General features: G+C 42.8%; 1 protein-coding gene across 1 annotated transcript; it reads left to right on the forward strand.

The window, feature by feature from the left end:
• The first annotated feature begins 254 nt into the window (after positions 1–254).
• On the forward strand, positions 255–10,038 carry LOC119396722 (pyridoxal kinase). The gene is made up of 9 exons (XM_037664028.2): positions 255–564; positions 705–759; positions 998–1,102; positions 1,200–1,283; positions 1,381–1,415; positions 3,269–3,354; positions 3,816–4,086; positions 6,754–6,820; positions 9,782–10,038. The coding sequence occupies exons 1-9, from the start codon at positions 478–480 to the stop codon at positions 9,973–9,975; spliced, it is 984 nt and encodes a 327-aa protein (XP_037519956.1). The 5' UTR covers positions 255–477; the 3' UTR covers positions 9,976–10,038.
• The last annotated feature ends 2,254 nt before the right edge of the window (positions 10,039–12,292 follow it).

Raw genomic sequence — 12,292 nt, forward strand, 5'->3', positions numbered from 1 at the left:
CAAAATTTGTGACAAATTTTATCACTTCAAAGCCTTTGAAATACTTGAAAAAACAATTTTTTTTCTAATAAATGCCGCTAATATCACTTCTTAAGCGACAGCCATCCCGAGTCTAAACTACAAGTCTCAAAGGCTATGCTTTTGCGTACTGCAATTGCGTCATGGCCGTCATGTTTAAAAACAACCGCAGCAAAAAGTTTGACAAGTTAGTCAAGTCAAGCGGATCCAGTCTAGCGTTGCTGTTGGTTTCGTTTCTGCGGTTTTGGCGGCTTCGCTGTGCGCTCGCCGCAGCTGCCGAAGTCGCGGGCCTGTTTTGGGCCTTATTTCATTGCCGCCGTCACGTGTCTTCCCGTGCTCTGCTTGACGCCTCGTTGCTATCGGGCGTGCCGCGCTCCGACAAGGTAGCGGCGAGCAGTCTGTACAGACCACCGCCCGTGAATTGCCGAGGGGAAAGCCCAGCTAGCTGCCTCCGGACCGATGGCTCGCGACTACCGTGTGCTGTCCATACAAAGCCATGTGGTTTCGGGATACGTCGGTAACAAAAGCGCCTGCTTTCCTCTTCAGGTTAGTTCCGGGTTGTCGTTAACGTCTTCAATTACTCTGCATGCTTTTCCGGTCATCGCAAGAGCATGCATTGCTCGTAGTGCTTGAAGACCCGGCCTGAAAAATGATCGCAGTACCATTTGAATTCCTCCCCGCGACAGACTCTAGGCTTTGAAGTGGACTTCATCAACTCTGTACAATTCACCAACCACACCGGTGAGTCAGCTACATTTTTTTTTTTTTGGCTAATTTGGCACCGTGGAGACCGCTTTGTAAAAGCAGTTAAGCGATCTGTCAGTCTTTCATGCCGTATCTCAGAGAGAAAGTCGCTCGATTTCTTTCTGAATTTTTAACTAATCCAAAGGTATGACAACGTGTGTACCGTGACAAGTTCCAGGCGGGACGGTTCAATGGAGCTTTTGACGTTCTTCTTCTTTCCTGCAATATATTCTAGGATATCCGTTTTGCAAAGGACAAGTACTGAATGCTGAAGAGCTTCAAGACCTTTACGATGGCCTGAAGCTGAACAGAATAACCAAGTACTCGCACATATTAACAGGTACGCCTGCAATCTTGCGTTGAAGTCTTGATATGTATGTGGCAGCACGTGCCTGTAAGTGCAGTTTGGCATATAGTTTTTCAAACATGGTTTTCAGGTTATGTTGGCTCAGATTCTTTTCTCAACAAGGTAGCCGACATAGTGCAAGAGTTGAAGCAAGAGAATTCTTCGTTAATGTATGGTAAGTGGCCACGAAACAATGTCATTTGATAAAAATGTTTGTCTTATTGGTATTAGCAACTAACATTAAATTGTTGTCCTTCTTTCACTACTTGCAGTATGTGATCCTGTAATGGGAGATAATGGAAAGCTAGTAAGTATCACCATACTTCATGCAGATATTCAATGTTTGTTAATTACAATGAATTAAAAAGAAGTAGCGAATGACTTTTTAGTAAGACTGAAAGGTGGTTTAACTAGCTAAAGTGCTACAGCTTAATGTACTGAAGAATGACGTTCTTTCCCAACAAATTAATATTTTCGACAGTGGAATTAGAGGACCGTAACTGGTTTAACTGTTTATGCATCTAAAGGCACTAGAGACTAATACACAAATCTACGTTATCAATGTTATTTATTTTTGTATAATTTGCCGTTTTTGTCATATTAACCAAGACGCTGGCCGATGCAACCATCAGCCTTATTTTGTGCACCAATCATGCACCCTTGGCTCCAATTGACCCTGCAACTCAAGTGCATTGTGGGGGAAGGCCATGGCATTTCAAACTAGTTTTTTTTTTGCTTTTTTCTCTACATGGGCTGTCTGTGTATCTTTTTAAGCGTGTCCCCATTTATTGCTGTGCTCATGTAATGTTTCAGTTTGCGTCTGGAATACGATAAATAATACCCTTGCGCGTTCCGTTCAAGATCTTTGCTCCTCTTAAGTGTTGTGGATTAACTTGTGCCAGGGTCAATTGTGTATACCATGTTTTGTTGAGATGATCAGAAAAAAAAGACACTAGACTGTATTTCGTTACACACCGTTAAAACAAAGAAGGTGCAAAATTCACTAAAACAGGGAGGCTTCTGGTTGTCTTGAATGATGGCTGCTGTTCAGTGTATTAACGGAACCTTCTTTCACATTTACCAATGTCTCTAATGTGTTTGAAATCAAAAAGAAAAAAAAGTTAGGAAAGAATATGGCAGCTTTTTCATATTTTCTTAAGACATTGCCAGAGAAACATTCTTTTTTCTTTTGCAAGAGCAGCAAGCTGACCAAACAAAACAACATTTTTCCCCTGTTCTTTATGACTAAAGTTATGGTTAGTTTATTGCACCATAATTTAGCAAACTGCTCAGGAAACAAGGACCTGTGCTTGTGTGGCAGAAAAGCTGCTGCATTCATATTGGCAAAGAAACTCTGCTGCTGTGAGCATCAGTTTAGTGCAGTTATCTTATCTGAGAAGAAGACTGCGTGCATTTCACTGACAAGAATCTGCTGTCACCAGACATTCCTTATCGTAGCGTAGCCTTTGTTTTGAGTGGGGCAGTGTGCGATATAACAGCTCAATTCATCGGGACCCTCAAGAAAGAAGAGCTGTTCATCGGGTCTCCATTTATAGAGCACTGGAAAATGAGTTTCGACAAATCTTGGAGGCGAACCGAAGTCTCATGAAGTGGACATATTATCATGCACCTGCAAGCAGCAGGAAGCTATGAGGAAAACACAAGCATCTTTCTCAGACAATTGCCTAATTACTCACCTAATTGCATAATTATCTAATTACTTGAAAGGGAGATGTGTTATCTTGGCACAACTGGGTGCTGAGAACACTCTGCCGTTACCCACCATAGAAAGCCTGTGTAAATTAATTACCCTAGTGGCTTGCAGATCAGCAAATGCAGAAGGGAAGTTCGTTTACTAGTTCATTTTCTCAAGTTTGCATTTCATTCTCGCATTGTATAGTTCATCTGTGTCTGTGTTATTTCTCTGGTATGTACACCACACAAGGAAAACCACGTACGATAAATGTTTATTGCGAACAACCCCGTGAAATGAAAACTTAAACAGGGCCTTAGCTGGGTTAGTTCGAACGAAATATCTGCCTCATTAATTTTATTATCTCTACGCTCATATAGTATCTATTTATATGGATCAAGAAGCCTTTAGTTTACCTTGTAAGATCATTTTGATCATTTGCCTCTGCCTTTTTTTCCCCTATCCAGTATGTGCCTCAAAGCCTAGTGAACATCTATAAGGACCGTCTTGTTGCCATGGCCGATGTGGTCACGCCAAACCAGTACGAACTAGAGTGAGTATAGTTTCTGTTTGCATCATCGACTGCCAATAACAATCTGTTAGTGCTACAAAACTTGTGTTAACATTTCAGCTGTTCTATGTTGCTGTCAACAGCAGTAATCGTACATCATTAATGTAAGTGAAGCTATGTCAGAGTAAAGCTTTCAAATGTCTCTTCACAAAACTTTTCATTAATTAACGTTCCCAGGACTATCTTGTGATAATCCTGGTGACATTACTGATGGCCCGCATGCATATATATCTTCATACACAAGTATAGCTGGTCTCTGTGTGCTCTGACTTTATTTATATAAAGTTTGTGGCTGTTTTAATGACCTAAACTTTTTTTTTTTTCACAGTAAGGGTGTCGTTTTGGTTTTGTTAATGTGCAATTTACTATAGTGCAGCTCAACGTTTCTTTTTCTTTTATGTCCATTTAAATGTTGTTGCTAAAGACTGCGTTGCTCATTGCAGGCTCCTTTCAGAGAAGCAAATCACAACAGAGAGCACGGTGTTGGAAGCGATGGATGTATTGCACACAAAGGGCATCCCGATTGTGGTGCTTACGTCGTACCGACCAAGCGACACGGCCAAGGAGATCTACCTGTACGGCAGCAGCAAGAAGGGAGGACAGCGGAGCGCCGTCAAAATTGAGATTCCTGCCATCAATGCGCAATTCACCGGCACTGGCGACCTGTTGGCTGCCTGCATTCTTGCCTGGATTACACGCACAAACAACCTGAAGGTTTGTAAGACGTCGTGTGGTCAGCATGAAAGATGCATCTTTAGTATTTCGATTGCCAAGAATGCAGTACACTTATTATGTGAATTAAAATGCCGATGTAAAATAGGATAAAATGGCTTGGAACGCAGGTTCAGCACGTAGCTTCTCAAGTGAGCACGCATACGATTACTGGTAGGTATGCTAAAAATGTACCAGTCGCGGCATGCCCATTGTGTTTCAAATGCAAGCTATAGTCTTGGACATACTTCACTGGATAATGCCATTGCATGTAACGTTTAGCTAGTTGAAGTGTGGCAAGGGCATGATTTATATGTATAAAAAATATTGGAGATACAGCATAGACCGCTTATAACGTAAGTCGCCGGAGTCGCGAATATCCGCACTATAAGCGGTACCGCACTATAACCAAAACAACATTTTTGAAAGGTTGCACGTGTGCAAAACATGACCAACGGGTAGGCGCGCGATTCCGACTATCGAGGCATGCGACTGAGACGTCAGTTTGCGTCTGCGTACATTTGCAAATGTTGAACGGTTAGCGTCCGCGGACCTGCGGTGCCGACATAACGAACGCGGAAGAAATGCGCTGTCACGGAAAGTCACCGCGGTAGCACACTGCGCGTGCACCATGTCGAAAACGGCGGCGACCACAAACCACCACTCGAGTGTTTCACACGCACGCCCGCGTTTTCGTTAAAGATGTAAGTCACCCCTTCTAAATGCAACAACTGCAAAATGTTTCATTGACTCGGCACCAAACCGCAACTTCTGTAGTCCGCGGCCGCCGACATGGCAGCTAGCGCTCGTTAGGCCTAGCGTGCGCGTTGCAACTTGGCATGCCGCCGCGAGAAGCTTGCCCTAGGCAACACGGAGATCGGGCGTAGAAAGATCGCATTCGCGAGCTAAACCGAGGGCATCACGCGTGAAACGAAGTTTCGGTTCGCGGTCGGGAGAACAGCCGCGGCAACTATCCTGAAAAAGTCTCTCAAGCTTCTAAGTCCGCCTGTTGGTGGCAAAGGCGAAAGCTCAATCGCGTCTCAAAGCATTGTTACTTGCGGGGGAATCGAGGTTGCACGCGTGATATCTGCGCTCTACGACGAAGCAACTATTTTCCCGACGGAGACAAATAGCGGTAACGCGCTCCTGATGCGGACGCGGGCGCCCGTACGTGGCGGAGCGCGCATGTCATGCGGCCAGGGCAAAGCGCGCATGTCAAGGGGGCAAAGGCTTCTCCGTCGGCCACGCACCCGCGCCGGGCTGCTGTCCCCCACCGCCATCCCCCTTTTTTTTCTCCCCCCGCTCCTTGTTCGTTCGTTCCGCGTCCGCTCCTCCTTCGTAACGCCGCCGCCGCTCTCTCCCCCGCCGGCGCATCTCCGCTGAGAAGCACGCTCGCTCCCTCGCATCTCTGAGAACGTTCCGGCGGCCGCATTATAACCGGTCTTTCATCTCGGGGGACTGCACGATAAGCGGTATGCGCATACATGGAGTTCTATGGGAGGGTAAACGGGAGCGGTTACGTTATAAGTGGTCTGAGCTGTATAAAGTTGTTGTGCAGTTGAATCAAACACATACATACAATACATAACTGAATGTCACTGACAAAAAAAATTAAGTTCCATGGCATGTAGTTCATGCAATTTGGACATTGTGTAAAAGTTGGAAGCAATATTGGAAGAATGCTGATAGAATGCTTACTTACATATGTTAAGGTAATGTTGCAAAGCCACGAAAGGTATGTTTGGAAATATATACATGGATCAGCCCAAACACACGTGAACATACAAATGTACAATAAGTAATTCACATGTTTTTTTGGCCTATCATTTTTCTTACGCTTATAGTGTGGTCTATTGTGGCTTCTTGAGAAGGGTCATCCTCCCATTCCCCCTCCTTTTTTTTTATTATTGGCAGCAATTCAGAAAGCAGTGTTCTGGCATTTTGGCTGCAGGCATGGCTTGACAGAATGGCTTTGCTCAGACAGCAAAACAATATTTTGTACAGCTGTTTTGAAATCTTGTGTGTCACATGAGTAGTACTACATGTCACACCTTCTAATCACTTGCGCTGTTCTCCAATATAGTACTATTCCTTTGTGCTGCAGCTATTGAAACAGCAATGCACTGTCATATTGGCACAAACAAGTGGAGTGGCTTTGCCCGAGTGTAGGCAGTGCCTCAGTCTAGACTTTATAATCTCTGTGCAACCCCTGTGGAGGTGACACTCATGAGAGCTTCTATCTTTGGCATTTTTTGTGAGGTACTTCCTATCTCTACATTTCAGATATACATACTCAGTGTATAGTTCTCTGCCTCGCCCTTATCAAACGGTAGATTACATCGAAGAGTGCATTTATTCTGGTATGAAGAGCACATCCTGCCTGTCTTGCATTTGAGAGAGCTTATCCTTTTGTTCTATTGTCTATTGTCTACACTTGGCCATTCAGTGGGCATTCCTGTGACTACCTTTGTATTGATGCCGAAACAATGCTTTTGTGTAATATAAAGAAACTCGTAGCATCTATTCTTCGTGTTTTTTGTTAATATTTATTTCTTGCTCCACCAATTGAATAGGCATTGTTTGTTGATGCAGACAGTGTAGTAGTTTCTTCGAGTAAATTTTTTTCTAGATGCAGTAACATTGCTTTGCAACGTAACCTTTGTTGCTTAGGAGGCATTGGAGAAAGCTGTGGCCACTGTTCAAGGTGTTCTACTAAAGACGTTCAAGCACGCGTCAGGTAAGTTTTACTTTTTCGTTCCCATTATCGAGTGTGTTTATTGTTTCACAGTTGACCACGATCTTGTGGCAAGCAAGAAAAAAAAAAAGATTGCTAATAAAGTTTTCCGACACCAGTCAAGTCTTTTGTGTATAGGAGTGCTCCCCAATGCAAGAACATCTCGATGTAATTAATCTGTTTTTGTTTTGATGATTGTTTAATGGCTAAAGTAGACATTAATCGCTTATGAAGGGCATGCCATGGGGTCATGTGTGGCCACAGTAATAAGTAAACACATTACAATTTCGCCCAGTTTGTGTATCTATTGCTATAAAAAGAAAGTGAGAAAAATAAATAAATAAAAAGATTCCCTTTCAGCGAGACAAAAAGCTGATGACACAGTGCTCTCTGTGTACTATTTGCTTTTTCTCTTGCTACATAGTAAATGAATACATAGTAAAATGGAAATTGGAGACTCAGCTAAACCGCAAAATCATTTTCATATAACACGGACTCAGGCTCAGCAGCCCATTAATTAAATTACTGCTTCATTTAAATATACAAGTTAACACTGTGTACCAGTTGACACAAACGGATAGGTATTTACATAAGCATTGGGCTAGATTAGTTTAACCCGAATGCCACAGTACACTGCTCAGTAAGTGTTGTCACTTTGTGGCCCCTCCAAGCAAGCAAATTCAACCTATGAGGCACCTTAGGTTAACGTTGACATGGTGAAATTTGTAGTTCAGTGTTAAACCAGATGAACGAGCGAACGAGTAAAAAACACCTTCTTGAAAGACGCACAATCAACAAGGGAGCATAGGGAGGGACGGTGAAGACCACCGACCTTTGTGCAGATTTCAGTTCAAGCATATTTGGATGTTCTAAACCCATTTGAACAAAGTTATGGTATGTTCAACATTTGCGAGTGAGTCAATTTTAAGCTAGAATTTCACGCATGAGTGTTCAACATACCATAACTTTTGTTCAAATGGGTTTAGAACACCCATTTCTATTGCACTGCACACAGTTCCGATGGCAGATTATCGTGATATGCTGATTTACTTTGTAACGAACTTAGTTTAGAAAAAATATTGCTCCCCAAAAGGCAGATGAAATATAGTGTATTTTAAAAACTACACATCATACTTGAAAAATAATTGCATATTTGAAATTAACACATAAACATACATAAACTCAGGAAGTTTCATCAAAATCGATCAAGAAATAAAAAACGTTTTTTCAAGTGCCATGTCCCCCTTTAAAGCTTTCACCGATATCCTGGTTCAAAAGCGAGCGCGTATTTATTTTAAAGGCGATCATGTCATTTCCGTACATCGTGGCTCCAGTAAAGAAGACTAGGGAACACTCTGGGAGACTGTTGAACTACTAGCGTCAAAAAATAACCAGCACACTGAGCTCAGACCATATACTCAAGAGGTTCGAGAATACTCCAATGAGCCCCCGATCCCAAGAAAAGATGATCCTTTGAAATAATGGAAAGAGCATGACACTGCACTTTATACAGGTATTGTTAAAATTGCTTTGTGATACCTTCCCATCCGTGCTACTGAGGTGCCCAGCAAGCACATGTTTTCAACTGCAGGAAACACTGTAACATCACGGAAAGAGAACCTGAAGCCAGGTCATGTGGAACAGCTTGTGTTTCTGCATGACAATTTGTAGTATCTCGGTAGCAGTCACTCACCGCGTTATGTGCTCAAGGACATCAGCAGATGTCATTTCTTTGGTCTTTCTTTCAATTTTCAATAAAAACTTTTGTATTCGATATTCGATATTTGTGGCCTCTATTCAGCAGTATTCAGTTCGAGATAAAATTTCACTATTCGCACACTCCTAATTTATAGGGAACCACATAGATTTTGTAACTGTATGAGACTGTTCAAAAATGTAAAGCTGGCCAATTAAAAAGGTTGAGAGGAGTATTAATTGCTGTGGATGCCCAACTACGTCACTCAAGATGGACAGCTTAAGTATATTTTGTAGCAACAGAGGCTGCGTTGCGAGCACCTGATGTTTAGTACATGTCAAAGTCAATTCTCTTTCTCAAGTTGCTCCATCTGATAATTTATGTATTACATACTTGTAATTGTATAACACTATCAAACAACAGTCTGTTTTTTCGTTTACACTCTTCTGCTTTGCACTTTTGTCACCCTTGTTTGCTGTACATTGAATGTGTATTGCGATCGTGCTGCTGCTGTTGTCTATATCTAAGCACTTTTGATGTGCCTCATCATTTTCATCTGTATATAATCATTATCAGCCAGTTATTATTATTATTCTTGCTCGCTACATTCTGGGACCTGGTCGAACAAACACGGTCTATGTGTTGGGCCGGCTGCCACCGATCTAATTTCGTTATTTTCAAGTAGCGGAGGTGTTGTGTTAAAAGGGCCATGGTTTGAGTTGGGCCAACGTTTGTATTGACAATGCAGTGAGCCACGGAAGGGAAAATGATAGGTGCAACTTTAAAGGACAAGAAGACAGCATAGTGGGCCAGGGAACAAACGGGTATTAAGGACATTTTAGTCGAAATCAAGAAGAAGAAATGCACATGGGCAGGACATGTAGCGCGAAGCCAAGACCACTGCTGTTCATTCATTAATAGTAACAGACTGGATTCCAAGAAAAGGCAAGCACACAAGAGGGAGGCAGAAAGTTAGGTGGGCGGATGAGATCAAGAAGGTTGCGGGGATAACGTGGCAGCAGTAAGCACATGACCGGGTTGCCTGGCGAAACATGGAAGAGGCTTTTGCCTTGCAGTGGGCGTAGTCAGGCTGATGATGATGATGAATGTTTGTGTTGGCTTTTTCATTGTGCTCATTGTATCTTGAAGATGCAGACTAAAATGGACATATGGATGAATACTTGTGTGGCTACACTCCTAAGCACTATCCGAGCCCCAAAGCTTTGGTAGTTGGATGCATGACTCTATGGATTTGTCTCGTGTTGCAGAGAAAGAAAAAGAAAAGGAAGGCGAAGCTGCGGCCGGCTCTGCGCCAGCGCCTGAGGCAGAAGGTGGGGCCCAGCCCGCGGCTCCAGCAGCAGCGGCAGCAGCAGCGGCGGCCCTCTTGGAGCTGCGCCTGGTGCAGAGCAAGGAGCACATCGAGAACCCCCACTCTGACATCCGAGCCATCAAGATCTTCTGACATGTGCCACCAACAAACTAGGAATGCTCAAGGGGATCAGAATAAAGCCCCGTGTTTTTAGTAGTATCGTCGGAACTTCTGCACAGGATCCAAGACAGTAGAGCCACGACACCAACTCATCGTGTGTGAATGGCGCATTGCACGTTAAACCACACGCATCACACTGCAAGCTGTGAAAACATTTTAGCACGTTCAGTGTGGCAGACAAGTTCGGTATGAATTTTTTAAATATTGCAGCTGAATCATACTGTAGTTTGACTACATGAAGTGGTGAGAAAACAAAACCACAACACCGAAAAAGATTCTCTCACATTAACAAAGGCTCATCTCGAAGGCCATGGCTTTATGTACTAGAAGCACTGGAAGAGACTGCAGGAGCTCGAAACAGGTCATGGCTGCGATGTGTTGTTTTGCTTTTGCATACACATCTCAGCTGTTTGATGCTTCAAGTGAAAAAACTGTATAGCACAAGTGGAGGAGTAGTGCTTGTGTGTGCCCCTTCTGGTCACTGTATGCAAAATGTTGCTGCACTATATACCCTCTGAAAAGTATCTCGCACTATTTAACCCAGAAGCTGACTCTTGCTAAGCTACTGTGGACACAATTTAACGGTGGCACCCTTGCTGTGCACTGGGTGCCAGAATATGTGGAACAAAACAAATCACGTCTTCTTCAACTGTTCTGGAGCATATTAAAAAGCGCTGGCCTCGCATTACTTGGAAGTCATGCAGTTTATGTCAAAATGGTGGCCAATTGTCAGTAGGAAAGGCTTAGAGGCAGGGCTTTGAAAATTAAAATTTGGGTTAAAATGAGTGCCAAGAGCCACATGTTTTTGTATCTATAACTACTCTTGGCTTTCTACTTTCGGTTACAATTGCATATGGCGAGTAGGCTCATATTTATGAATGTGACATACAGACATTTGTGAGAACTATTTCTTGCTACTGGGGAACATCCTACAGTTTCCTGAATTATGCAGCCACAGTGTAGGACCGTGCCTGGCAAGGTAGGAAATTTTTGTTTTACCAGAGCACAATTTTATGTTAATACTGTTCTCTACAGGTTTAGGTATAAACGGACTGCATGGCAACTTGGAACTACCCAGGCAACATTTCGTGCTGAAACAGTTGCTAAAGCAGTTAAGAGGGTGTCGAGTAATGAACAGAACAAGCTCCGTTTGAACTTTTGACTAAAGAATGCTGGGCCATATGCATAATGCATTAAAACACATTTAGGCTAAGTACGCACAGTGCCTGTGTCATGCGCACCGGCAGATAGACGTGCTAATAGACACTTTCATTTATTTGTCCAAATTTGACTTGAGATTATAAGCATGTTGCCAGACTACCCTCTCCTTTCAGGGGAAAAGACAGGGTAGTCCCTTCCTTATCCTTTTGGCAGTGAACGAAAACTTGAATGAAAACCTGTGAATTTTCAGATTGTGGATAAAGTGTAAAATGATCGAATGAAATATGGCAGTATCACTCGCAATGCGACTACATATAATACTGTGATGTGCAATATAATACTCTTGCATACCATATGTTGGGAATTTTCAATTAAATCTATGTATGTTTATATCTCCTGGTTCATAACTGCACACATCTGGTGCAGAATGGCGTTTGTCCTTTTAAATGCAAAGCATTTCTTTGTGAACTTCTGCGACTTTGAACGTATCTATCTATCTATTTCTCTAGCCGCCTACGCCTTTGTGCTCTCCTGGCTCTTTCGTTAATGGGATGCATACCAAAATTGGTATGACATAACATGACTATATGAAGAAAACTGACAGGTCATAACATGAAAATCATGACGTGCATGTCATGAACGGTATGATTTACATGCCATGGTGTTGGTGCTCTTGCAGTAGTTTCATTAACTTGATATACACCAAAATTGGTATGGCGTGACAAGAGTGTATGACAAACATAAGTGACAGATCCTGTCATGCAAATCTTGACATGCATGTATGTACAGCATGATTTACATGACATGGTCTCGGGGTGCTCGCGGTCGTTTAATTAGATGGATATATACCAAAATTGGTATGACGAAGCCTTTCTGTATGGTGAACATAAATGACAGCTGGTAACATAAAAATCATGACATGCATATTATGTACACCATGACATACATGCCCCGCTCATGGTGCGCTTGCGGCCATTTCGCTATCTTGACGTACTAAATTTGGTATTGCATGGCGTGACTGTATGCAGAACATAAATCACAGGTTGTAACATGACAATCATGACATGCATTTCTTGTACAGCATGAATTACATGCCACGCTCATGGTGCACTCGCGGCCTGTTCACTGG

Source organism: Rhipicephalus sanguineus, chromosome 6, assembly GCF_013339695.2.
Source record: "Rhipicephalus sanguineus isolate Rsan-2018 chromosome 6, BIME_Rsan_1.4, whole genome shotgun sequence".
Taxonomy (NCBI): domain Eukaryota; kingdom Metazoa; phylum Arthropoda; class Arachnida; order Ixodida; family Ixodidae; genus Rhipicephalus; species Rhipicephalus sanguineus.

Coding starts and splice junctions, on each gene's coding strand:
- LOC119396722 (XM_037664028.2), top strand. CDS start 478: ATGGCTCGCGACTACCGTGTGCTGTCCATACAAAGCCATGTGGTTTCG. Junction 3,355..3,815: donor CCAAACCAGTACGAACTAGA/GTGAGTATAGTT, acceptor TGCTCATTGCAG/GCTCCTTTCAGAGAAGCAAA. Junction 6,821..9,781: donor GACGTTCAAGCACGCGTCAG/GTAAGTTTTACT, acceptor CTCGTGTTGCAG/AGAAAGAAAAAGAAAAGGAA.